Raw genomic sequence first — 27533 nt, 5'->3', positions numbered from 1 at the left:
TATATATGTGTATATATGCATATATACATATACACATATATATTTGTTAGTCTCTCTGCCACACTATTTATATATATAATATTATATAGGTATATCTATCTATATATTTTATGCATGTATTATTTATATGTGTCAGAATGGTATATATAAATATTAAGTACACATACTTGTATATACATGTGCATAATTGTATCTATATGTGTACTACGCGCGTGCGTGTATGTGTGTGTGTGTGTGTGTGTGTGTGTGTGTGTGTATCTGTGATTTCATCAGTATGGGTAACTTCCAGTGCAGAAATTTTCTTCACTGATAAGGATCTGTAACTCGTTTTTAGCTTAAATTATTACAGGATCCAAGGGACCACTGAGAAGGTAAATTATTTACTCCGGGTCACATGGCTAATATCTGTCAATGGCAGGACTTGAAAACAGGGCCACATTTCTCCCCACTAAACTGTGCTACCTTTCTAGTAAATATAATTTGATATTATATAGAAATAGTGTCAATAGCAATAGAACTATAGGAACAAGGTTGATTATAATGAAAGGGAAAGTGCTCCTTGAGTTACAAATTTGACCATGATTTAATTTCACAAATGGGAAGTATTTCACATTGAGCCTATAAAAGCCCTCAAATTATAGTAAACACCATTTGTCCTAAAATCTGAATTTTCAAACCTGTATCATTTGAGATCAGGTTATCTGGCCAGCACAATATTTGTGGCAGGGTGATGTATGTGTTTTATGTGTGTCATATTAAACACTAATAAAAAGAATCATCCTGGTTTTATCATATATTTTTATGTATGGAATACAAGTCAGGCTATAATGAATCTTTGAATAATTTCATAGATCTTAAATTTGAAAGGATTAGAGTTGTTCAAAGTTATGTACTTTTGACTTCACATGCATAATTGATATCATATTGCTTGCCTTCTTAATGGGTGGAGGAGGGGCTAGAGGGAGGGAAAGAATTTGGAACTCAGAATTTAAAAATAGATGTTTAAAAAATAAATAAATGTAATTTTAAAAACAAAGTATGCAATTTCACAATGATTTTCAATTAATTTCAAATGAAATAGTTTAGCAATGCAATTTTAATTAACTAGTTTAAACTAATGTCATTATTTAAAACATAGATACATATTTATCATACATAAAACGTGTATTGCTTAGTGTCAAGGAATTATTCCAGCTGGTGAGTTCTGAATGTAATATTAACTGACTCAGCTCTCTAACCGTAGTAGAGGGGGTCATTAAAAATATGGCTTCTTTATGAGGTCAAGTCCAGATATTCACTTTGGGCATTTTACTTTCATTCAGTGCAAAAGAAGAATACAACTTTCATCTGGATTCCCACCATCCTGCCTATATCAGTTCATCATCCTCATCCATCCCCTACCCCTATACCTGCCCCACCAATTTTGGAGTCTGCCTTTGAGTTCCATGGTGCTGATAGATGAGCTTTTGCCTTATCTTGCCTGGAATATGCCTTGCTCCATTTTATGGCTATCTCCATGTCATGCCTCAGTTTGTGCCTCCCCTGTCCAGCTCCTCCTAGTGTTGTCTCCCTCTTACCATTAGAATGTAAGCTTCTGGAGATCAGGTGCTGGCTTGCTTGCTTTTATTTCTGGCATTTAGCACAGTGCCTAACAGTAAGTACTTAATTAATGTTCAGTCTGTCTGTCTATCTATCCATCTATCTATTTATGTATCTACGTATCTATCTCTCTACCATCTATCTGTGGCTATCATCTTATCATATCTATGACTCTCTATCATCTATTGTATCTGTCATCTATATTTTCTATCTGTTTATCATCTGTCTAGCTCTCTATAATCTGCCTATCATTTACTCTCTATCTTCTATCAATCATCTATATATATGTGTATCTCTTCTATCTATCATTTCTATCTCTGATTTATCTATTGTGTCTATCTTTTTGTGTCTGCCATCAATCAATCTATCTCTCTATGTATCTATCCATCTCTATCATCTCTCTATCATGTATTTATTGTATCTATCACCTATCTGTCTGCCTATCATCTGTCATCCATATTCTGTATATTTATCTGTTATCTGTCTATCTGTCTATCTCTCTGTAATCTATTATTCATCTGTTGTGTCTATCATCTGTGTATTGTCTGTCATCTCTTTCTGTCTATAGGTATATGATTAAATCTTTGAATTCATGATTATATCTTTCTAAGAACTGACATAAGTGTGGACTCACCATCAAGCTCGTCATCAGTAAGAATAATTAATAATAATAATAGTTAGCGTTTATATAATGCTTACTATGTACAAGTACTGTGTTAAGCACTTTACTATGATTCATTTGGCCACTAGGAAATAAATTCCTTGGCCGTGGTTGTGCATGAAACAAAGAAAAATATCAAATGACTCACCATCCTTTATCTTCTTTCACATTGGCAGTGATGGTGACAGAAAGGGGGGCAGAAGATAATAAGGGGAAATGGTAGCTTTCAATACCCTCTCTTAAACATTAGCTCCTCTAAATGTGTCCTCTAAATGGTTATCTAAGTGTGGTCCACTGACTAAAAAGCAGATGTACTATTGAGGGGGCTGGATTGGATCAGTCTTAACGTTCCTGCCTTAAATAAAACCAGGCAACAAAAGGAGTTGCAGCTAAATGAAAGGGTGATTCACAGGTTCTTTGGAGAGACAAATAAAGAAGTTGGTGGAGTTAGTTTTGTGCTTTCAAAGGCAACAAGAAAAATCATTTCATGGGACATTTGGTCATCTTATATTGCAGTGCTCAGGATACTTACTTGTAAAAATACTACCATGAAAATAATTGCAACTTCATTTTTAACATCCATAGCAGAGGATATGGAAGTAAGTACATTTTATGAAGAATTAGATAAGATCTTCCAAAGTAAATAAAAAGATACTTTGATAATTAGGATTCCAACACAAAGGTAGGCACAGGTGTGGAAAATTAAATTGTGTTGTGGACAGTGGTTTGGGAGTAAAGCATTGAAAAGGTCAAAACTTGTCAAATCTATGTCATGGATATTTTCTATAAAAAAAAAAGAATCAAAAGTATTATATTGCTTGCCTTCTCAATGTGTGGGGAAGGGGTGAGAGGGAGGGAGAGAAATTGGAACTTGAAATTTTTAAAAAATGAATGTAAAAAATAAATATTTTTAAATCACATAAAATATATGGGACTACAAAGGGGAAAAAAGAATTAAAGAGCACTGGAGTGAACCAAGCAATGCCACAAAAAAGTGAAATCTTTTCTAGAAAAGAAATTAATTGTCACTGATGTGTAATGCATTCCTGAATTAGCAGTATATGTTATCAGCCCTCTGTCTTGTTAGAACAAAAGTCAAAATTAATAAAAGACTGGAAGAAGGAATGAAAATGAGGAAACACTTGGCACATGCAATTAAAACAGTTCTTATATGTAACATAAATATATATATATATCAGTCATTAATGTCTAAAAATAGGATATGGATGGAGGAATGGACATTGATAATGATTATAACAATTTGATACAAAAATGTAACCTACTAAATCAATTACCATGGCAAGAAAATCAAAAGAATGTAAAAACTACCTCACTCAGCAAAAACTTAATTTTTAAGTGGAGAGGGCAGTCAAGGGCAACACCACTTTAGAATATTAAATTGTTTGTACAAATCTTAGGGAAAAGGATGTTGGGAGAGTATGAGCAGTATTGCTTAATAAAATAGTAAGAAGCACCAGAAGAAAGAATAAATTTTAAGAAAGCTTGTCAAAAGACCCAGTTATACAGTGTCTTCCCAAGAATATTTAAGATTGAAACTGTAAGGGCAACAAACGGAAGAAGGAAAAGAACTGAAAAGTTGTTTTTTGTTGTTGTTGTTGTTGTTGTTGTTGTTCTCTTTTTCGCCTTTTTAAAAAATGTTTAAACCTACCTCAGACACTTCCTAGCTGTGTGACCCTGTGTAAATAACTAGTCTCACTTTTCTCATCTGTAAAATAGCAACAGTAATAACACCTCCCTCCCAAGGTTGTTGTGAGAATCATATGTGGAAAGTGCTTCACAGATCTTAGTGCACTGTGTAGATTCTAGCTGCTATCATTATTATTATTATTATTTCACACTTCTGCCTGAGTTATTTCCTAATGCACCTCTCTGATCTTGAAACTCTATTGTCTTGAGTATCCTCATTTGTAAAACTGACTTACTAATACCCACCCTACCTATCTCACAGGGATGTTGGGAGGATAAAATGAGATAATACATATAAAATATTTTAAAACATTAAAGTAAAAATAAATACCAATGATTATTACATCTAACTGTAATTTTAATATTTAATGACGAAATGTGTTCTAGTTCTAGATAAGAATATGCCTTTGCACCCTGCCCCTTTGGGATTGTAAGAGAAAAAGACCAATTCGTGGATCAAGAGCATAGGCTTAGAGCTAAAAGGGCCTTCAAAGGCCACCAGTCCCCCTTTCTCATTTTCCATATGAGGAAACTGAATTTCAAGAAGGGTAAGTGATTTTCCCAAGGTCATATCTTAGAAAGCCTCAGAAACTCCAAAGTGCCCCATTGACAGCCTCCATCTTCTGTGGTAACCACAGTGGAATTCCCAATCCTTGTTGTGTTCACTTTGGAGTGGCAATATGGAGGTCTCTCTTATTTTCTTACCTTTAGATCATAAGAAGGGTATTTAAGTAGTTATTTTATCAGGTTAGATGCCAGACACTTAACTTATTTCTCTTTGGGTAAGTCTTTTCAGGTTGCTAAATCTGCTTTCTGCTTGATAGAATGTAAGCTCCTTGAGGGTAGGCTCGGCTTTTCATTTTCTTTGTTTCCACAAATGGCACGGAGCTTTGCATGTTTTTCTTTTTATTTTTAACATGTGTTTTTAAAACTTTGGGTTACAAATTTTCTCCCTTCCTCCCTCCTCATCCACCCTCATTGAAAAGACAAGCATCTTGATACAAGCTATAGATGTGTAGTCATGCAAAACACTTCCATAGTAGTCATGTTGTGAAAAACTAAGTATATTTCCCTTCATCCTGTCCTACTCCCCGTTTATTCTATTCTTTCTTTTGACCTGTCCCTCCTCAGAAGTGTTTGCTTTTGATTATCCCCTCCCCCAATCTGCCCTCCCCTCTATCAACCCCCTGCTGTCTTGTCCCCTTCCCCCCCTTATTTTCCTGTAGGGTAAGATAGATTTCCACACCCCATTGTGTATGTTATTCCTTAAGTCAAATCCTATGAGAATAAGATTCACTCATTCCCTCTCACCTTCCCCCATTTCCCCTCCACTGTAAAAGTCTTTTCTTGTGTGTTTCATGTGAGATGAAACCCCATTCTATTTCTCCCTTTCTCCTTCTCCCAGTATAATCCTTTCTCACCCCTTAATTTAATTTTCCAGATATCACCCCTTCGTCTTCAACTCAACCTGTGCCCTCTATCTATCTATGCAAACATATAATTTTTTTCCCTCCTACTACCCTAATACGGACAAAGGACTGATGAGTTACAAATATCATCTTTCCCTGCAGGAATGTAAACAGTTCAGCCTTAATAAGTCTCTTATGATTTCTCTTTCCTGTTTACCTCTTCCATGTTTCACTTGAGTGTTGTATTTGAAAGTCAAATTTTATATTCAGCTCTGTTCTTTTCCTCAGGAGTGCTTGAAAGTCCCTTATTTCATTGAATGACCATTTATTTTTTCCCCTGAAGGATTATACTCAGTTTTGCTGGGTAGGTGATTCCTGGTTGTAATCCTATCTCCTTTGCCCTCTGGAATGTCATACTCCATGCCCTCCAGTCCCTTAATGTAGAAGCTGCTAAATCTTGTTTTATCCTGATTGTATTTCCACGACACTTGAATTGTTTCTTTCTGGATGCTTGTAATATTTTCTCCTTGACCTGCGAACTCTGGAATTTGGCTACAATTTTCATAGGAGTTTTCCTTTGGGGATCTCTTTCAGGAGGTGATTGGTGGATTCTTTCCATTTCTATTTTGCCCTCTGGTTCTAAAATATCAGGGCAGTTTTCCTTGATCATTTCTTGAAAGGTGATGTCTAGGCTTTTGTTTTGATCATGGCTTTCAGATAGTCCAATAATTTTTAAGTTCTCTCTCCTGGATGTATTTTCCAAGTAAGTTGTTTTTCCAGTGATATATATCACATTCTCTTCTATTTTTTCGTTCTTTTGGATTAGTATTACAGTGCCTTGATTTCTTGAATTGTCACTAGCTTCCAATTTTTCCATTCCAATTTTTAAGGAAGTATTTTCTTCAGTAAGTTTTTGGACCTCCTTTTCCATTTGGCCAATTTTGCTTTTTAGGGCATTCTTTTCCTCATTGGCTTTTTGGACCTCTTTTGTTATTTGGGTTAGGCTATTTTTTAAGGTATTATTTTCTTCAGTATTTTTGGGGGTCTCCTTTAGCATCACTTTCAGTTTTTCCTCTACTTCTCTTTCTTGCTTCTCAAAATCGTTTTTGAGCTGGCACCACTTTATATTTTTCTTGGAGGCTTTGGATGTAGGAGCTTTGGCTTCTTTGTCTTCTTCTGGTTGTGTTTTCATCTTTGTCACCAAAGTAAGATAATATAGTCTGACTCTTTTTGTGCTGCTTGCTCATGATCCTGGCCAATTACTTGAGTTATAAACTATTTGTTAAGGTAGGGGTCTGTTTCCAGTGTGGAGAATGTACTGTCCCAAGCTTCAGGGGTTTTGTGCAGCTGTTTTCAGAGATCTTCTAGGGACCTGTAAATTTTCAGTTTTTCCAAGGTGCGAGGTGTTTACTTCTTTTCTGGCCTGTGCTCTGGTCTATGAGCACCCTTTTCTGTCTTGGAACTGTGAGGAGGATTTCCTCTCCATAGCCACTGCAAGCTCTACCACGCCAGTGCTCCTCTTTGCCCCAGGACCACCACCTAGAACTGTGACCCAGATCCAAGCACAGGCAAAGCAAGAGAGTCTTGCATCAGCAGAGAGATCCTTGCAACCCCCCTCTGATCAGCCACTTGATTCCCCCTCAGTCTGTGGGCCAGAAGCTCAGGTGGCAGCCACCACCCCGGGGCCGCGCTCGGGGAACAGGGCTGGAACCCCACCATGCTTCTCTCTCACCACCGCAGAAACAGACTTTTTCCCCTGACCTTCTAAGTTGTCTTTGGTGTTCATGGGTTGAGAAGTCTGGAAACTGCCACAGCTGCCCGTGATTCAGTCCTCTGACTCCTGCTCTAGGTTGGCTGTGGCCTGCTCACCCATACCAAACTGTGCTTCTCTTCCCACCCGGCGTGATATACCTTTCTGATCAACCATCCAGGTTATCTTGGGCTGGAAATTTGTTTCACTCTGTCTTTTCATGGGTTCTGCTGCTTTAGAATTTGTTTAGAGCCATTTTTATAGGTATTTGGAAGGATTTGGGGGAGAGCTCAAGCAAATCATTGCTTTTACTCTACCATCTTGGCTCTGCCCTGGAGCTTTGCATGTTGTAGACACATTGAATCTGTTGGATTTAATGAACCTTGCCCTCAAAGCTAGGGTTAAAAAAGCCCACAGATGCAGTAGATGTTCAGAAAGTTAAGATGCTTCTGGACCTAAACCTAGAGTTTCAAACTTGTTTTGGAATAGGGAGCCCCCTTTTAGTACAGAGAGGATCTTGGTATCTAAATGATCACCAGAACCAACATGACCTCTCAAGGTATTCCCTGGATTAGGGGGCTAGGGTTATTTTCACAGCTCTACCTCCAGCCATCATTGGGGAACAAGACGCTAGTGATGTAGGCACTTCCCTTTAACACCACCTGAAAAGCCAGGCCCTACTTAAGCAAGTGGATAGACAGCTCATTTTAAGAGCCATTGCTGTCACCAGAGCCTTTGGTATTTACTGAGTCAGATTCCTTCCTGTTCATAAATGAATGAATGAATGAATGAATGAATGAATGAAAATGCTTTAAAAAATTTTTTTAATGTTCCCCTGATAGTACCTACCTCTAAGGGCTGTTGTGAGGATCAAATGAGGTAATATTGTGAAGCACTTTGTAAACCTTAAAAGTGCTATATATATATATTCGTTATTACTACTACTGTTACTTGAGTTTACAGTAGCTAGGTGGCACAGTGGATGGGCAGCTAGGTGGTACAGTGGGTAGAGTGCCAAGCCTGGAGTCAGGAAGACTCATCTTGTTGAGTTCAAATCCAGTCTCAGACACTTACTAGCTGAGTGACCCTGGACAAGTCACTTAACCCTATTTGCTTCAGTTTCGTCATCTGTAAAATGAGCTGGAGAGGGAAATGGCAAATCACTCCAGTATCTTTGCCAAAAAAACCCCAGGTGAGGTCACAAAGAGTCAGATATGACTGAAATAACTGAACAACAACCAGTGTCTTTACACTGCTTTTGTCCCTTCTGCCTCTTTACATAATAATTACTGCCTCCTAAGTATTGTGCATTGGGAGAGGGATTTCCTAACAGAGTTCGCTATAATGAAATCATGAGTGTGGACCAAAACAAAAGTGTCACACATAACAGATACGCATGAGCTTCAGATGGATAAAGCACATTCCTCAATATCTTATGTGTCCCTGTAAAGTTACAAGCCAGTAACTGTTCTCTGTGTTTCGTTTAGAGCAATATTTTATTAGTGATCATTCCAGGGCCTGCTTGATCCCACCAGAAACACTCAACCTGGAAAGCTGCCTTACTCATAAGCAGTAAAGTTAAGGATGTGTTTTAAGTGTTATAAAGTGATATATATTACTGCAGGTGTCTGAGCAGTTGTGTTGGAAATAATTGTTTGGGGACGGGAAGAAACAGTTTACAAAGTGAGGATGATACCTTTAAAGGAGATTCTAAGTATTGACAGGAAGCACTGATATTGGAACAGTTGCCTGGAACATTCTCTTTTTTTTCGTCTTTTGAAGACAATTATCCTGCTTTGTATTTGCCAGTAGATGCTTGTGTGGGCAGAGATTTCCAGATATTTTGGTATTTGGGGTGTCCTCTCTCTCTCTCTCTCTCTCTCTCTCTCTCTCTCTCTGTCTCTCTCTCCCTCCGTCCCCTCTCTTTCTCTCTGTCTCTCTGTCTATCTGTCTCTGTCTATCTGTCTCTCTGTCTCTCTCTGTCTGTCTGTCTCTGTCTATCTGTCTCTCTCTGTCTGTCTGTCTCTGTCTATCTGTCTCTCTGTCTCTCTCCCCCTCTTTCTCCCCCCTCCCTTTTCTCCCTTCCTGTCCCCACCTTCCTCTTTTTCCTCCTTACCTTTTTGCCCCTCTCATCTCTCCTTCCTTATCAACGCTTCTAAGATTGTTTTTAAAAAATTGCTTTAATTGATATCTTCTGTTTCTTACATCATTATAGTTATTCCAAATAGCCCTGCCCCTCTCCTTCCAAAGGAACCATTCCATATAACAAATAGTATTTTTAAAGAGGGGAAAAATATCAGCCCAATTGATTGCTATGTTGTAAATGACCTAAAATATGTGTAATGTGTAACACCTGTGGACCTCGCACTTCTATGGAAGGGTGAATTCTGGGTGTCCTGTTTTTTCATTTCAATCCCCATAATTTTGTTACATTCATTTTTAAATTTTTTTTGATATTTTATTGTTCTTTCCATTTATGTTGTATTTTTTTCTTGGCTCTGCTTATTTTCTTTTGTATAAATTCATGCAAATCTTTCCAGACTTCTCTGTAGTTGTCATACATACCATTTCTTATAGCACAGTTATATCCCATTACATTCATGTATGCCAGTTTGTGTAGCCATTCTCCAGCTAACCACATCAACTCTTAAAAGAGGAAGTATCTTCTCCTCAATTACTAAGTAGACATACTCCAAAATGTATATTAACTGCAATGAGCAGCCAGGTGGTACAGTGATAGAATATTGGACATGTAGTCAGTGACAACTGAGTTCAAAACTCACCTTAGAAATTTACAAGCTATGTAACCCTGGGTAAGTCACTACTCTGAGCCTCAGTTTCCTAAAGGGGATAATTATAGCACCTACCCCCCAGGGTAGTTATATGAGGATCAGATAGATTATATATGTAAGAAACTTAACAAGCCTTAAAGTGCTATAGAAATACTAGCTATTACATTATTAACCCTATCATCTAAGGAACTTATATACCAAATACAGGGTGTTCTAAAAGTTAGCCTGAATGAGTAAATTACAGAAACTTTAAAAAAAAAAACCTAGTACTAATAGGATGCAGATTAAACAAAACCAAGAAAACAATATGCAAAATAGTCACAAAAATGTATAGGAAAACAGCACTAAAAGATTTTAGAATTCAGATCATGCACTGACCAATGTTCACTCCAGAAATCCGATGACAGACTATTCCTCCTTCATTTGGTAGACAGGTGCTGAAGGAGACGAGGGCCAGCGGACATGGTCAGTGTGTGGCATTGCTTTGTTTGGCTTCATTTCTTTGCTACAAGGGAGGATTCTGTTTGGTGGTGGGGACAGGGTTATTGGGAAGGGACAGATATGTTTTTAAAAACTGAAAACACCAATAAAACAAAGCATCACAATGCCTAATTTACAAGGATGGAACTTTTGTACACCTGGAAGAATCTGACTTTATGATTACAAACATCTATGCCCATAGTGTATAGTCACATTTAGGTGGGTTAGATTACTAGGATAGATTCCTGTCTGTCAGAAATGTTTAAAATACATGGCTTCTGTCAGAAATGTTTCAAATGCATGACTGGAGGCAACGGACTGGCTAAGAGTGTACAATCAATCATGCTGAGAATTATCCTTAAATATCAGTCAATCAGTAAGGATTTATTAAGCACATAATATGAACCAGTCATTGTTCTAGGTTCTGGGAATATAGGGCAAAGAAATAAACACTCCTGTCAGTGAGCTTATACAAATACATGTAAAACACATACAGCACAAAATTTGTTTGTTCACAAATACAAGGTGTCCCAGAAATCTTAGGGCAATTTTAATCTTTGCTAGCTCAACTATGGGGCAGCTAGGTAGCACAGTGGATAGAGCACTGGGCTTGGAATCAGGAAGACTGATCTTGTGAGTTCAAATTTGGCCTCAGACACTTACTAGCTGTGTGACCCTGGACAAGTCACTTAACCCTATTTACCTCAGTTTCCTTATCTGTAAAATGAGCTGGAGAAGAAAATGGCAAACCGCTGTAGTATCTTTGCCAAGAAAACCCCAAAATGGGGTCAGAAAGAGTCAGACATAACTGAACAACAACAAGCTTAAATACAAATTTAATAGCTTAAATACAAAACTTTAATAGCCTAAAAGTACACTAAAATTTTCAGGAGATCTTGTATATATGTTTTCAAAGTAGCTAAATAAACAGTAGTTTGGGAGGGGGGAGGGCACAACAGTTGGAGAGATCATGATGTTCTTGAGCTGCATCTTAAAGGAAGAGAGGGACCCTGGAGGTGTGGGGTGAAGAGGGGGTGTATTCCAAGCATATAGGACACCCAAGGCAGAAGCTCAGCTATGAGATATGGAGTGTCTTGCATGAGAACCAGAGTTAAGGCCAATTTGTCTGCATTACAGAGTAAGAGAGGGGAAGTACTGTCCCACCAGCCTTGGAAGGTAAGTCGAGGCCTGGTTGTGAAGGGCTTTAGAATCTAAGTGGAATTTATGTTTTTGTTTTAGAAGCACGACTTGGTTGATTAGAGGAGTAACATGGTCAGATCTGTGCTTCAGGAAAATTACCTTGACAGCAGTGTGTAGGATGGACTGAAGCAGAGAGACTTGAGGCGGGGACATCAATCAGTAGGCTGTTGCCATAATCTAGACAAGAAATAATGAGGGCCTGAATTAAAGTTATATGCTTTTAAAAGCCTAAAATAATTGTACATTTATTTTGCCTTTCCAGAAAGTATCTTTATGTCACGTCTTCTTTCAAAGGAGCATCAAAAAATGAAGTAAAAAAGGCAGAGGTGGCAGTAAAAATTGGTATGTGATCATCTTTGTGATATGCCTTTTTCATACTATTCCCTCCTCTACCCCTCTGCCCCCTGTTTTCATCTTTGATTTAGTTTAACTATGATTTCCTGGGGCAGAGTTTCACAGCTGCAATTTCCTCAGTGCAGATTGGTAACTCATCTGTAATTTTCAGTCTCTGAATAAATGAATGGATGGATGGATGGATGGATGGATGGATGGATGGATGGATGGATGGGTGGATAAATGGATCATGGGTGAATGAATGAACGAATGAATGCATGAAGCATTTATTAGGTATTTACTATGTGCAAAGCACCATGCTAAGTGCTAGTAAGACAGTCCTTGTTCTCTTAGAGAGCTGCATGGGGCATTGAAGCTTTAAGTGAAATATTTATCTATACATACATATATACACATACACACAAATACACAAATCACTTAAAGTTTATATATACACATGTATAAATATATATGTACATATACACGTGTATGTGTGTGAATATATATGTGTATATGTTACATGAGACTCTGCACACACACTTAGAAGATATATGTATACACACATATATATACACATATGAGATTATGTATGTATATGAGACAATATAAGTGTATCTATATGTGTATAGACACATATATGTATATATCAGCAGAAGGACTAAGACTATCCATGCTCTCTTAGTTGCATGAGTCATTGAGAGCTTTAAGTAACTTTCCCATTATCTAAAGTAACATATATGTGCATACTGTCTATATACATATATGTATATATGTTTATGTGTATGTGTGTGTATATATAATATGTGTGTGTATATATAATATGTGTGTGTATGTGTGTGTAACAGAGGAAGGACTTGAACCTTGAACCCAGGTCTTAAGGCTGGCCCCTGTATGCCAGTTTTCTTAAATGTGATTTTCCTAGAAATCCTTTGCTTATTTTTAATAAAGTATGATCCTGGGCATATTCAGTACCTTCATGTCTTTATTAAAAATATCTCTGTAGATATGAATCTAAAAAAGGTCTTCTACAGAAAAAGAATATAGATTAAAAAAACCTTTTAGAGGGAAGCCCAGCATCATAAATTTGTGCTTTGCATGTGGACGGGTGGGGCCAACATGTCCCAACAGGGGACAATATAGAGAAATAATTTTTCCCAGTAGACCAGGAGTAGAGAAGGCCCAGTCTCATAATACGTTAGCTGTGCAGAGTTAGACAAGGGGTTCACCTCTTTTATTAGTATATGTACATTCCTGCCTTATCAATAGTCACCCTCCCTGCCCCTCCCCCCCGCTTCCCATGCAAGGATGAACCCGGGAATCATGTCTTAGGAAATGGAAAGAATGAGAACTGTTAACTCTTAGAGATTTTGATCCTTATGCAAAAGTTATATAACTAATCAATAAACTTCAGGGTTTACAAAGTGCTTTGCATACACTATCTCATTTGATCTCCAAAATAACCCTATTAGATAGGTGTTATTATCCCCATTTTATAGAGAAGGAAATCAAAGACTGGGTCCCAGATCTAGTAAAAATCTGAGATAGTGTTTGAACCCAGATTTTCTAATTCCCAAGTCCAGTGTTCAATCCACTACCCCACACTCCCTTCCTGTAATCAGTAGTCCTGTATATTGCATGGAAAGTAATAGCTTCTCAAAATGTATGACATACATGATTTAAAAGAATTACATTTTTATTAAACAATCTTGTCTTCATTTTCCAGCTGAACAAATGGTAAAAGAAGCACAATTCAAAATAAACAAATCCATCCGAACTGGTTTGCCTTCTGCCAAGGTACACTATGGGAAAGATAAGCCTTTCTGAATACCAGGTGTTCAGTTTGCCTTTGAATCTTCATAATTGCCTTTTTCCCCATTTCCTTTTTAAACTTTTAACTAAAGATGAGTTTGGAAGGGTAGGGTGATTTTGACAAAGGTAATTAGAATGGATGAGCAAAGCACAAGAAATAGAGGAAGGGACCAGCGCCAGGATGTATGATAGAACAATGGAGGGAAAAGAGCCTTTGGTGAAACTAGGGAACATCTCCACTAATGGTTCGCAAGCTGAATCCTGTGAAAGAAGATAACAAAGTACCCAGCCTGCCTGGGAAAGTCCTTGAAAGTAGATAGTCAAACTACAGCTCTTCATAGATTCGAAGAAATCAGAACCCAGGAGACCTAACAAATTGTCATTTTTTTTCCCCTTCAGAATGGAATTATTTGTTGTCAGTGTAACTGTTAATAATAATGCTTCAAGTCTACACAATCCTTTTCTTTAAAGTGGCTTTACGTGATTAATGAGTAGTTTTTCTGTAACTGTGTACTTTGTCCATGAGGAAGGCAGCTTATAAATTATATAGATATTATTAACATAGAATATTAATTAATATAAATATTATTATAGAATATAATTACTATTACATTGTTACTGAGAGTACAAAGAATGTTACCTAAGGTCATTTATTGTAATATGATGATTCTTGCTGAAGAATGTGCTATATGCATTCTATAGTGATTCATTTTATCAACTTGTTGCTTTGCCTATACCCAAACATACAAAGAGAAAAGTGGGAAAACATTTCCCTTTCTCCTTCCCCCATCATTCTAAATACATCCAGCCATTTTCCCTTAAACTGACAAGGGAAAGATATAAATTTTTGGTAAAAAGAGATGGTACTTCACTGTAATAAGCAGGAGAGGAGATGGAAGAGGAGATCTTATGAATGCCCTACAGCTACATTTACAGGTGGCTTTCCTCAAATACTCTCCTTTTTTTCTTTCCTTCTTTAAGGTTAAAGGTAAAACTCCCTTATTATTATTGATTTTTTTGATGTAACCTTTTTATTTTGTTTCTAAAAAATCCAATTCCCCATGCTTCATTTATTCTAGAAGCCAGAGAAGCAGCCTGTGTTTGGATGGCCAAATGCCTCTTTCTCTTGCTTTTTCTCCTCCACCACTAGTCACTGCCATTCTGTTCTGTTCCCTGGAGGCTATTAGCACAAAAGGAGAGGTGCACAGTGATGGGGGCCTGGGAGCAGAAGTGCCATCTTTGACCACTTTTCCCTTTGTTGCTCCTGTACGCTTTGTTAATTTCCACAACATAGGAGAAGATAGCAAAGTGGATGGGCTCTCCATTTTGCACATCTACTTAATTCCTCTAGGCATGTAAGCTGTGGTTTAGTCTGAAGTATCAAATTCACCAGTCATTCCAGGGGTTTTATTCCCTTTACAATGGACTAGAGCAGGGGTGGGTAACCTGCATCCTCCAGACCACACGTGTTTCTCTAGGTCCTCAAGTGTGGCTAGAAGGCCACATGTAACCTGGAGGCCACAGATTCCCCAGCCCGGACCAGAGGAATGCCCAAGAGATAGTCTGCCTATCAAGGGGGCTGCTTCCTTCCCCCCAATTCCAACCCAGGTCCCTGGGCTTTTCTTCAGTGAGGGCAAATCAGTTATTCCCTTGTTACCTCTTTTGATTAGAGGATTTGTCCCTAAAACAGGGGAAAGAGATTTTGTCCTGTAGATGTAAATAGCAGAAGAGAAGATGATTTTTAGTATAGTGTTTAGGTCATAGTAACAGGGAAAAGGACTGAAAACAAGTGGTCTAGTGACCAAGAGGTTATGGAAGCATAGGTGAGAAGTGCCCATATACTGAAAGGGTGGGAAGGTCATAGACTTCCTGCACAGTTATCAGGGACTTCAGAGATAATTTAGTCCAGCTCTCTTATTTTACAGATTAGAAAATTGATATTCCAAGAGGTTAAGTGATTAGTCCAAGTTTACTCTGGTAATAAATAGTAGGGCTGAAACTTGAACTCTGATCCATGATACCCTACCTTCCTTAATAATAACTAACATTTATACAGCAACCCTGAGAGGTAGGTGCTATTATTACCCCCATTTTACAGATGGGGAAACCTGAGGCAAATGTAGTTAATTTCTATCAGCCTCAGCTTGGTTATCTGTAAAATGGAAGGGGCAATACCACCCCCTAGGGGGCATTGGAATGATGGGGGGGCAGTAGTAGCCTCAGGTGCAATTGTGGGGCGTTGAATAAAAATAAGGAGGTGGTGGAAGCGTAAAGAAAGAAGATAAGAATATTTTGAAAAACTGTTGGTTTTCATCTGTTGAGTTATAGAGTTAAAGTCATAGTAATTATATTATTTTCCAAATAAACACAAAAAATTCGGGTTACAACCTATCAGTGATCAAGTCCATTGACAGGTCTTAACAGGCAGGTGTTGGCAGGTAAGCATGTTATGTATTGGCGGGAAGTCCAGTATGCATCTGCAGGAATATGTACATGTAATGACTTATTTACAATATAATACTCTGCAGTTACATGATGCAGTATTGCATCATCAAAATTTCAATGCAGGAAAAAAACCACAAATTTACAAGAAATTATTAAATTTAAGATGCGTCATTTAAAAATATATTTTTTGAAATGACACAAATTTCAAAAAAAATTAAAGAGTTAAAGTAGATTTCTAGGGGGACACAGAAATTTTTTTTGAAAAGGGAATGGTAGGCCAAATAAGTTTGGGAACCTCTGGAATAGCATCTCTCTGTTAGGCTTGTGAAAATCAATGGAGATGATATTTTATAAAGCTCTTTGCAAACTTTAAAGCTAAGTAGGAATATGAGCTATGATACTATTATTTATTATTATTATTCTATTCATCCCTTTTCACTTCCTCAAATAGAATTGCTCTTTTGTAGGATATGTTAAAGAAAGCTTTGGAAGATGCAGAAGTAAAGCAGAAGATGCTTAAGGAGAAAGAAAAGTAAGGTGTCTGTCTGTCTGTGCATTATTGGAAGTCATATTTGGTTCTCTAATAGACTGGTGAAATTCTTATTGTGATGCTTTCTCCCACTTGCTGCCCAGAATAGCTCATCATATTATATGTAGCTTGGTTATGTTTCCCCAACAGTGTGATCACTGAAAAGCATTTATAAAATGCCTGCTCACATGTGAATTCTATGTAAGTGTCTCCTACTCTATACCACTGTGGTGATGAGGTGCACCTGGGCTCTTAAAGGGTCTGCCAGTGGGATGTGTGTGTGTGTGTGTGTGTGTGTGTGTGTGTGTGTGGACTCTGACAGGGCCTAAAAAGCTAGAAAGGATAGAAGGGTGTGTCTGCACACAACTGGTGGTTTCAGGACCAGCCTCAGTAAGTTCTGCCACCAGGGAATGATTTGGAGGCGAAGATTGGGAGGGGGAGGGCAATGGGGAGGGTTTAAGGCACAGAAACTCACTGGGGCATAGAGAGATTGTCATCTGGATCAGTGGAAAGAGCACTCACATTGATGAAGTCATGGATCTTTTCAAAGAACAACTTATTGCAGTGTACAAGGAGAATTATACATGTATTGTCTACAATGATGCCAAAACTCCTGAATGGGAAGGGAATAAGCACTTATTAAGCGCCAGCTATATGCCAGGCGCTGTGCTAAGCACTTTATGATTATTGTCTCATTTGATCCTTATGACAACCCTGGAAGATAGGTACTACTACGATCTCTGTTTTAGATGAGGAAACCGAGGCAGACAGAAGTTAAGTGACTTGCCTAGGGTCACACAGATAATAAGTGTCTGATGTCTGTTTTGAATTCAGGTCTTCTTGACTGTGGGCCCAGAGTTTTATTCACTGCACTACCAGCTTCCTCTGAATGGCTAAAAAGTTATTAATTCTGCCAACATTTGGATGTCTGGTTGATACAATGATGTCCACATGTTCGATTTTCTATCATCAAATTAGTGCATTGCTTCCCTTGTCTCTGAATCTTGTAGTATCATGCAAATATATCTTTTAGTATCATGCAAAAAAAACCTACAATTCTTTCTTTATTTGTTTGTTTGCAGGCAACTGGGGTTAAGTCACACAGCTAATAAGTGTCTGAGGCCAAATTTAAACTCAGGTCCTCCTGACTCCAGGGCCATTGCTCTATCCACTGTACCACCTAGCTGCCCCTCTATAGTTCATTTAAAAAAAAAAAAGCAGTTTCTGCCCTCTAGGACCTTGCAATCTTAATCAGTTAATCAATCAAATATTCTAGGCACTGTGCTAAGCACTGAATGGAGTACAGCCCAATAGATAGATTGACCGTTATTAAATGTTTAAGAATGTGCAACACCCCAAAATTAAAATAGCAAATTTTTGCATCTCCAAGATGGATTTGATCAGTAGTTTAAAGGATAGCTAGAAATGATTGCTTCATGTTATTTAAACAAAATTTGAAACATAAGATATTGTGGAGAAACTATACTGGCAAAACATAAGAACCACTGAATTTCAATTATACTTTTATGAACCAGACAAGCAAAGTGATATGATTGTTGCTTTCTGCGAAACTCAAATTCAGAAATAAACTAATGTAGTAACCTATGCACGCAGGGAAATAAATATTGAATAAATGCTACACAAATTTTTCTTGAAAGCAAGAGGTCTTTAAAGTCTTCATTTTGATGAATATGAAAGAAAAATCTTGATGATGACTATTTGGGGTCTTAATGCAGGGCATAATAGATGGTCTAACCTTTATTTTATTAAAGTACAGTGCATTATATCTGAAAATGCCAGCTGGCTTGAATTTGTTTCAAAAGCAAAATGCATTTTCATTTTGAAGGAAAGTTATGAACTCATAATAGTTTCTACAGACATTTTGCATACTGGTCAACTCTTTAGTATGAGCATCTCCTCCCAGGTAACACAGTGTTCTATGTTAGTTACTGAATTGGTCTCTCCTCTTGTCTCATGGAAGGATATGATCCAAGTCATTGAAGAGGCTTGTAAGCTGAAAGTGTGGCCAGTATACCTGAAACTTAATATGTGCATTCATTTAATAAGTAGTCTGTTGCAAATGTAAATTAATCCATATCCTTTTTTTCCAAGTCTCTTCTGAGTTGAAAGGCAACTCAGAGGCTAATCAGTTCAGCACCCAGACTCCAGCTCCACGCATGAGTTCCTTCTATATTGTCCCCAAGATGTGCTCTGTGTACTATGCTCCTCAGAGAAGCATTTGATGCTTTCTAATCAATCCCATTAATTATATGATGCTGTTGCAATATGTGGCTGCTTTTTTGAAAAGAAAGCAGGCAGAGGTGATTTTCAGTTTAATCTTTAGTGTTATATTTATGAGATATTCTAGAGGGTGTGTGTCTGTGTGTGTGTGCATTACCAGGGTTAGTTTCTTTAGTTTTCTTCTATTGAAATTTCTGTTTTAATACTAATTATTCTTAAAGGAAATTTATACTAAAACCCAATACAACAGTGATATAGCTGATGTGAGAGGAGTTAAAAATCCTTATGTCCTTATTGACATGCTTGATTAGCCTTAGATCCTAGAAAAGGTTACCAAGGGAGACTAAAAAATCTTCTTTTGTTGAGGTCTTTACCAAGATGTATTCTTGTCTGTTAGGAGTGTTTAAAATGTATCCATGATTGGAGTCAAGGGTCTAGCTGGTAACTAGAGGAAACTTTCAGGTCAGAAATCAATTCTGTGATTCTTTCTAAATTACTTAATAACCTAACCATTACTCCATGTTTATATATCAATACTTACATGAGTAAGTTAGTGTTTTAGAACTCTTGTGGACTTAGTGAATATAGGATTCTTTTGACTCACCGAGTGCTGTTGCTTTTATTATCCCTGGGCAAATCGTTTAATCTCTCTCAGAACTCAGTTTCCTTAAAGTTAAAGTAGGGGATTGGATTCATGGTCCTCCAAGATTTATTCTAGCTCTCTATTTATCTATTTACCTATCTAGCTATCTAACTATGTTTTAAATATATTTTTATTTCATTAAATATTTCTCAATTACATGTAAAATTTTTAGACAATCTTTTTTTTTTCAAAATTTGAGTTCCAAATTGTCTCTCTCCCTTCCTCCCTTTCCCAACCGTTTGAGAAAGTAAGCAGTATGATTTCAGTTGTACATGTGAAGCCATGCAAAACATATTTCCATATTAGCCATGTTGTAAAAGAAAACACACAAAAAACCCCAAGAAAAATAAAATTTTAAAAGTAGGTTCAGTATGCTGTTAGAGTTCAGTTCTCTCTCTGGAGATGGAAAGCATTTTCCATCATTTTCCATGGTCTTTTGGAATGGTTTTGGAACATTGTCTTGATCAGAGTGCTACCCAACTGTTTACGGACAATATGCAGGTACCTTAAGGATGGTATCCGAGTGTACTGGATAGTTTTTATGAAAAGCAGGGATGTGTTGTATTACCTCATTTGGGGAAGGTGGTGGTTGTTTTTTTAAAGATAAGTTAATAATGGCTTTAATAAACATGGATTTTTAAAATATCTTTGAAAACATAACTCTAGAGAACTGAGAAAACCCAAGAAGCTTTATCTGATCTTTGGAATGAACATAGAAAACAGAAGCCAAGATGGAATGTTCATTTACAGTAATAGCCGCCTGATAAAAATGCATGAGAAAGTGGGGCCACAATTGAGGCCTGGGTCTTTGTAAGTATGTTTTTGTTTTCAGACGGTGAGGGTTGAGGGGAAGGAGTAGAGAACAAGGGAAGCATTGGTGGAATTAGAGGAGTGATTAATCATAATTGTAGCAGGTGTTCACCACCCTCAAAAGATCTATTCACCTTTCCTGTCGATGCACAAACATAAATCTGCCTAATGTTATATTGACAGGACTTATGGGATTATCCCAAGGGGGTTGGAGGGAGAAAAACAAGCTCTTCTCTAGTCATTCTAATGAACAACTTGCTGTTGCTATCGTATCTTTTGTCTTACTGTGTTGTTTGCAAAAGCCCATCCCCCCTTTCCTTTTTAAATTACTAAAGGAAAATTGTGGTTTTCCTGTGCCATTCTTCTTTCTGGTGGCTGCTTATATCTTTTATGAGGGCTGCCCAAACTCATAAGATTCTCGAAGGGTCAATTCTAATCCTTTCTTATGGCTTTTTAATTCTAGCAGTTTTAACTCAATCAACAAACATTTATTAAGCACTACTATGTACCGACCACCATTAAGTACTGGAAATAAAATTAAAAATGAAATAGACCGTACACCTCAAGAAACCTACATTCTGTAGGAGGAAATGTAAATATTATAGGAGACTATTAGGTAGACATGGATATAGAAAATATACAGATACAGACATATACGATTATGTTTAGGCATATACCTAGCAGAATTGTAATGCTTTTTTTGTGAGGAAATAATGACCTTAGTTTTTAATTCCAAAAGTTTTCTCCATATGTGAAATGGAAAAATAATTCCTAATTATTTAAAAAGAGGACTTTGGTCCCATAAATCTCAAGATGATGTGTTTTTACTGTGATTGTATATTAAGTTCTTGGTTGTCTGTAGACATGTTAACAGATTTTTTCAGTTGCAAAGTGAATTCTTAAGTTTTCTCAAGGGCCTAGATTAAGCATACAAAGTGTACAGTTTTGCTTGCCACTGGAGAATTTAGGTAGAAAATTATTCTTCTCATTAGCTAAATTTCACAAAATTGTACTCATGTATTTCTTTTTCTAGGCTTGGTGCTGGTGTGGTTGGAATTGTTAATATACCCTTGGAAGTCATGGAACCATCTCATAATAAACAAGGATTCCTCAATATCAAAGAATATAACCACCTACTTAAAGTCATGGGGCTTTATTTGGTACAGTACTGGAAGGACACAGGATTCAGTAAGTATTTAACTATTATATCAAGACATTCAGATTAGGACTGATTTGTGTCTATGTGTCTACACACACACACACACACACACACACACATACTTCTTTTTTTTTTTTTTTTTTAAGATTAGGCCCTCCATCTCACCCAGTCTGGAAGTGCAATGGCTACTCACAGGCTAATCTCTCAGTACTGACTGGCACAGGAACTTTGACCTCCATTTCAGCCTGGACTAGTTTGCCCCTTGTTAGGCAACCTGGTTGTGCTTTGCTTAAGGGGGCTTCTTATACATTGGTGCTAGACTTAGGGTGGACAGCCAAGTAGCTTCATCTGCAGCTCAGAACTCCTGAGCTCAAGTGATCCACCAGTCTCAGCCTCCCCAGTAGCAAAGACCTCAGGCTTGCACCACCACTGTGGACTTCTTTAATCAGGTGACCATTAATTCATTAATTGAGGTGACCTTTTCCTATACCTCAAAGCATCCAAAGAAACTTCCCTTTACCCACAAGAGCTACAAAAAGCAGCACATTTGAAGTCAGGTGGATAATACTGAAAACAGGAAGAAGTGATAGCTGTCACTGATTGAATAATAGAAAAGTAATATAAGGAAACAATGGAAGATCCATTAAAACATTTCAGTCTGGGACCATATAGAGTAAGATAATAGCCTCTGTAGGCAGTACTTTCTTACAGTATAGGGCAATAATTGATGGACTTGCTGAAAGAAAAAATTTAACATGCCTAATATACTTAAAAAGACAGGAAGTAGATAATAACTTTAAGAGGATTTCACTCAAAATTGTACAAAATTACATACATTTGATGCACATGTAAGCTTCACTTACCTAGAAGGCTCATATATACAGAAAAGATTTATTTCCCAATGCTTGTACATATGCAGAGCTTAAACAACACAAAAATTTTATTGGCAGGGGACTTAATTGACCCTAGGAAATAGACCACAAGATATTTGCATAAAGAGCACATGTTATACTCCAGTCTTTGAGAATTTGAAGTTAAAATGTGATTTTTTTATTGTCACTTAAAATTGTCATTTTAAAACCTTATTTTTCTTTATTATTATCTATCTGAGCTTGTTCCTTGAGTATTTTCAGGAAGTGAAACAGAGAGGAAAAGGGAGCACAAATATAGAAAGAGAAATCAACAGCCAAATTGGGGTAGGGTTTGGACAAAGGGAAGAAAAGAAAGGGGACAAACCAGTTTTACTTACCAAACTTGGAAATGACATGAAATATAAAACACTTTAGGTAGCAGTTATTCAAAAAGACAGTCCCTGCCCTCAAGGAGCTTACTACCTAAAGTGGAGACAACACACAAAAGGAGGCAGGAAAGTGGGGGCAGGGGAAGGGATAAGACACAAAGGGGTACCCAGAGTAGGTGAAGTTTTCTATGGAGTTGAAACCAGGCAGGGCAGCAAATACAAGATGAAGTGAGGTGAAAGTCCAGTTTCTGCCTACTATAAAGGAAGGCATTGGGAGAAGTTGGATATTCTGTCCTCTAGCCCTCCAAAGGGTGATGAAGGTGGTGTCAATTAAGGCTTGAGTTTACAGCTGGTGGTGAGTTTAGACGTGATGAGCTTATCCTGGGAGGGGCATCTTATTCCTTGGAGTTGAAACCAGGCAGGGCAGCAGATTCAAGGTGGAGAAAAAGAAAAAAAAAAAATATATATATATATATATGTATGTATATACACACACATATAAACTTAGGAATAAATAAGGTACTAGAATAAACTCAACAATTACACTTTGGCCTTTTGGCATTAAGAGGAAAGAGAAGACAAGAAAAAATAGGTAAGAATTTTCTACATGATCTTTTCCCTTGTCATTTTTATAAAAAGGATGTCCTAGGAAATAACTAAGCATCAAAAGCTCCCTGGAAACTTAATTTAAAAAAAAAAATTCCAACTCATTAAAATTTTCATTATCCTGTCTGTACGTAATAGTGTCACACAGACTGAATCTTAACTTGTAGCTACTTTCTCCAAGTATCCATTTTTGTAACCATATCTCATTGCTCTTTATATATGCCATTCCCTTCCTAATTAACCATTCTCCTCTGTAGGTAAGAGGCATGGCACATAGTCATAGAGAGCCAGCCTTGGAGTCAGGAATTCCTGACTCGACACATACTGCCTATGTGACCTTTGTCATGTCCCTTAACCTTAGGCTGTTCTCTAAGATTCTTAAGCTGAGCTGAAGGTGCTGATTTCCATTGGTAAAGATGATTTCTCTCTAGAACTTTCCCTGCCACCATAGACATTTAGCTCTTCCTCCATTAGCAAGTTATCATCCTAATGTATGTCCTCTGTTGTACTTTTCTTCTCACTTATCTCCCTAAAAATGTTCTTTGTGATCTTTCAAAGAACAAAAAAGCCAGTTCATGTTTTTTAAGTTCTTATCACTAGACAGACTTATAATTTTTCTTTCCACTCATCACATTCTTTTTATCGTCAGTCCCTAGCTTAGTGCCTGGCACATAGTAGGCACTTAATAAAAATTTATTGATTGATTAAATAAATTTGTAAGTAAAGGACACACCTAGAAATGGGAATGAAGGGATTAGTCGAAGATTGGTGGAAGGCCTATTAAAGAAGGTTGAGGGAAAGGAATAATATTAATAATCTTAGCTAACATTTATATAATGCTTTAAGATTTGCAAGTTGTTTACATATATTATCTCTGAAAGGAGGGAAGAGAGAGCTTCCACCTTGCTTTATACCTGCATCTTACAATGTCAGCAGAACCTTAAGACTTGAATATCCAAATTGAACTAGGTAGTAGAGAGTTGAATGAATGGTCTCTATAAATAGCTGTAAGGTGATCATATCCCAGGACAAGGCCACAGAAACAACTGAGCATATGTGATGTGTAACTAATACTCACTGCCTGTGTTACAGGCCACACAATTTTAATACTGGAGATAATGAAAAGTATTTGGGTAGAATTTTTACCTTATAAATAAAAGATGCAATCTTTGTATTTGCTGTAAATCTGATCTGCTTCTGTGGAAAATTGTGTCCTGGTTTGAATCAAATCAGCAGAAAGGGAAATGTAGAGGTAATGACTTTGTATCACTTAAAAAATCTACATTTACTTCTGCCGCTGTTGATGCTAGCTGTCTCAGAAACATTTTTCTTCATCTGACCATCATTCTCTTCTCCAAGTCTGACCTCACCTCACTGCCTTTTCCTGGGGTTTTTGTAGCTCCTGGTGCCATTACAGTGAAATGAGATTATTAGGCATTGGTTGGAGGGGTGGGGAGAGACAGAAGGAAAGAAACACTAAATGAAATTTCAGTTTGAGCCAGAGCATTTATATAGGACTTCTTTGTTATGGAACTGTTCCAAGATAGAGCTGAATTAGGCTGGTGCAGTGAGGCAAAGTTTAGGGTACAGTCAGCATCATGTTTCTCAGAGTAATCTGATATTGTAGTTCAATAGTGTTTGCAAATTAAAATAATTCTGCCAATATTCAGGAATATTTATTATTCATATGTATGTGTATGTGTACATGTATATAAAACACACATATTTGCGTATTTATAAAACATCTTTTTAAAAGGGACATAACCCAATAACCAATTATAGACAGTTGCTTTGGTAGTTGATTTCTGACATTGTTTGGATTTAAGTAGATGTGATTACAGTAAAGCAAATAAGTAACCTAAAAGAAGGAGGAAGTATAAAGCTTCTCTTTTGCTTCTTTACAACTAGAGTCTCAAGCTTAAATAAGCAGAACCAAGACAAAGCAAAAAAGACAGAATTGAGCCTTTATTTCTTTCTTTTTAAGGTTTGGATGAGGAAATAATTATTTTTAACTTTTTGTCTGGTTTCCCCAATTAAAAAAAAAAGGCTGTGCCTTTTAAAAATGTGCATAGTGGTTTGTGATTCAGTTAATTTCTAGAAATCAAAAGAGTTATTTTGCTTAAAAATTCAGAGGGTAAAGGTTTAACCGAGAGGGCTCAGAGGTACAAGAAGAGAGAAATTATTAATTTTATTTATTTAATTAGGCAAAAGAACATGCTGAAGAAAACAATTTTTTTTAAACTTAAGTGGGGGGAAAGAGAAGGATCAAAGAATGGATAGGATCTCTGTACAGGCTAGTTAGGATGATGATAAATGGTTCCAGAGAGATATTGTTTAGCTGTTGTTTCTGTTCTGGCCAAGAGAATGAACAAGAAAAAAATGGCTAATAGGGAATTCATAGAATCATAGGATCATTTCTGGAGTTCCAAGGGGAACACAGAGTTCCAGCTAATCCACTCCTTCATTTTACAGTTGAGGAAGGTGAGCCCCAGTGTGGTCTAGGTCACACAGGTAACAAAGCAGAGACAGGATTTGACCCCAGGTTCTGTGACTCTGGAGCCAGGGCTCTTTTAGCTAATGTGACTGGAAGATAGCACCTGAAAGCCTTTGATGAGTTCAAGTGAGCAAGTCCAGATGAGCTCCATTCCATGGTACTCAAAGAACTGGCAGGTGTGTTTACTGAGCCCTTGTCAGTGATACCTGAAAGGTCATGTTATCATGATGGGGAATAGAGAGGAACCATGAGGTTGGAGCAGGGCAGATGTCCTTATTTTCACTAAAAGAAAAAACTAGGTCTTTCGGTTAGAGGCCAGTGAGTTTGACAACAATACCTAGCAAAATTTTAGGATGTGTTACTAAAAGGATAGTTAGTGAGCATCTAGAAAATGAAGAGGTTAACCCAAAGAACAGAAAGAGTTAACACAAGAGGGCTTCATCCAAAACAGCTCATAATAATGTAGGCTTTATTTCCTTTTATGATGAGATTGTTAGGATGATAGGTCAGAGGAATGTCAACAGATAATACAGTTAGATATGTTTCAAACAGGTTGAATGATGGGACCCAAATAGTTGTCAGTAATATTTGTTATAATTTTGAACAGATCTCCAGGGGAAGGACCTAGGGATCTGTGGTTGGTCTAGTGCTTTTAATTTTTATTAGTTACTTGGATAAAGACTTAGGTAACATCTCAGAGAGATCTACAAGAAAGAGTCAAGATTCAAAAAAATCTTGAAAACCTAGAACATTGAGCTGAATCTAGTAAGATGAAATTTAATGGGAATAAATGCAAAGTCTTACAATTAGGTTCATAAAAATTCATAGTGATAGAAGAGATATAATTAGTCAGCACTTTATTTGAAAAAGTCTTTTTTAATGGACTACAAGTTCAATTTCATGTAAGAATATAATGATGAAGAAGATGAATATCATTTTATTATTCATCAGGAAGAGGGTTATCAGTATTAGGGAAAGAATAGTACTATAGTAGCTTGCCCTGGTCAGAGAATTGTTTTCTATTTGGGGTGTCACATTTTAAGAGGGATATTGATAAGCTGGAGAGAATCCAGAGGAGGTCAGCGAGGACAGTGAAGAGTTCAAGTTTGTTCTGTGTTAGGATCACTTCAGTGAATTGGGGATGTTTATTCTGGATAAAAAGGGCAGCTAGGTGGTACAGTGGATGGAAGACAAGGCCTAGAGTCAGGAAGACTCATCTCCATGAGTTCAAATCCAGGTTCAGACACTTACGAGTTGTATGAGCTTGGACAAGTCACTTAACTCTGTTTGCCTCAATTTCCTCATCCTGTAAAATGAGCTGAAGAAGGAAATGGCAAACTACTCCATTATCTCTGCCAAGAAAACCCAAAAGGGGTCAGAGAGAATCAAACACGACTGAAAAATGACTAAACAACAACTGTGGATAAGAGAAAACTAGGAGGGGCAGCTAGGTGGCTCAGTGGATAGAGCACCAGCCCTGGATTCAGGAGGACCTGAGTTCAAATCTGGACTCAGACACATAACACTTACTAGCTGTGTGACCCTGGGCAAGTCACTTAACCCCATTTCCTAGCTAAAAAGAGAGAGAGAGAGAGAGAGAGAGAGAGAGAGAGAGAGAGAGAGAGA

General features: G+C 37.3%; 1 protein-coding gene and 1 long non-coding RNA gene across 2 annotated transcripts in view; one reads left to right on the top strand and one right to left on the bottom strand.

The window, feature by feature from the left end:
* MORC1 (MORC family CW-type zinc finger 1) overlaps window positions 1–27533 on the top strand; it is a 201072-nt gene that overhangs the window by 63468 nt on the left and 110071 nt on the right. The window contains exons 10-14 of the mRNA XM_027867998.1: window positions 11861–11940; window positions 13655–13725; window positions 16653–16717; window positions 20265–20408; window positions 21442–21596. Of these exons, the coding sequence (XP_027723799.1) occupies window positions 11861–11940; window positions 13655–13725; window positions 16653–16717; window positions 20265–20408; window positions 21442–21596 (515 nt within the window). The remainder of the gene's footprint in view (window positions 1–11860; window positions 11941–13654; window positions 13726–16652; window positions 16718–20264; window positions 20409–21441; window positions 21597–27533) is intronic.
* The window catches only part of LOC114047199, a 24616-nt gene continuing 19810 nt past the window's right edge, over window positions 22728–27533 (bottom strand). The window contains exon 3 of the long non-coding RNA XR_003569588.1: window positions 22728–23208. This is a non-coding gene — a long non-coding RNA (uncharacterized LOC114047199). The remainder of the gene's footprint in view (window positions 23209–27533) is intronic.

The sequence above is a fragment of the Vombatus ursinus genome, unplaced genomic scaffold (genome assembly GCF_900497805.2).
Source record: "Vombatus ursinus unplaced genomic scaffold, bare-nosed wombat genome assembly UNPS02001419.1, whole genome shotgun sequence".
Lineage (NCBI taxonomy): Eukaryota > Metazoa > Chordata > Mammalia > Diprotodontia > Vombatidae > Vombatus > Vombatus ursinus.
Note: the sequence above shows the minus strand (reverse complement) of the source record. Positions and strands in the feature narration are given on the sequence as shown.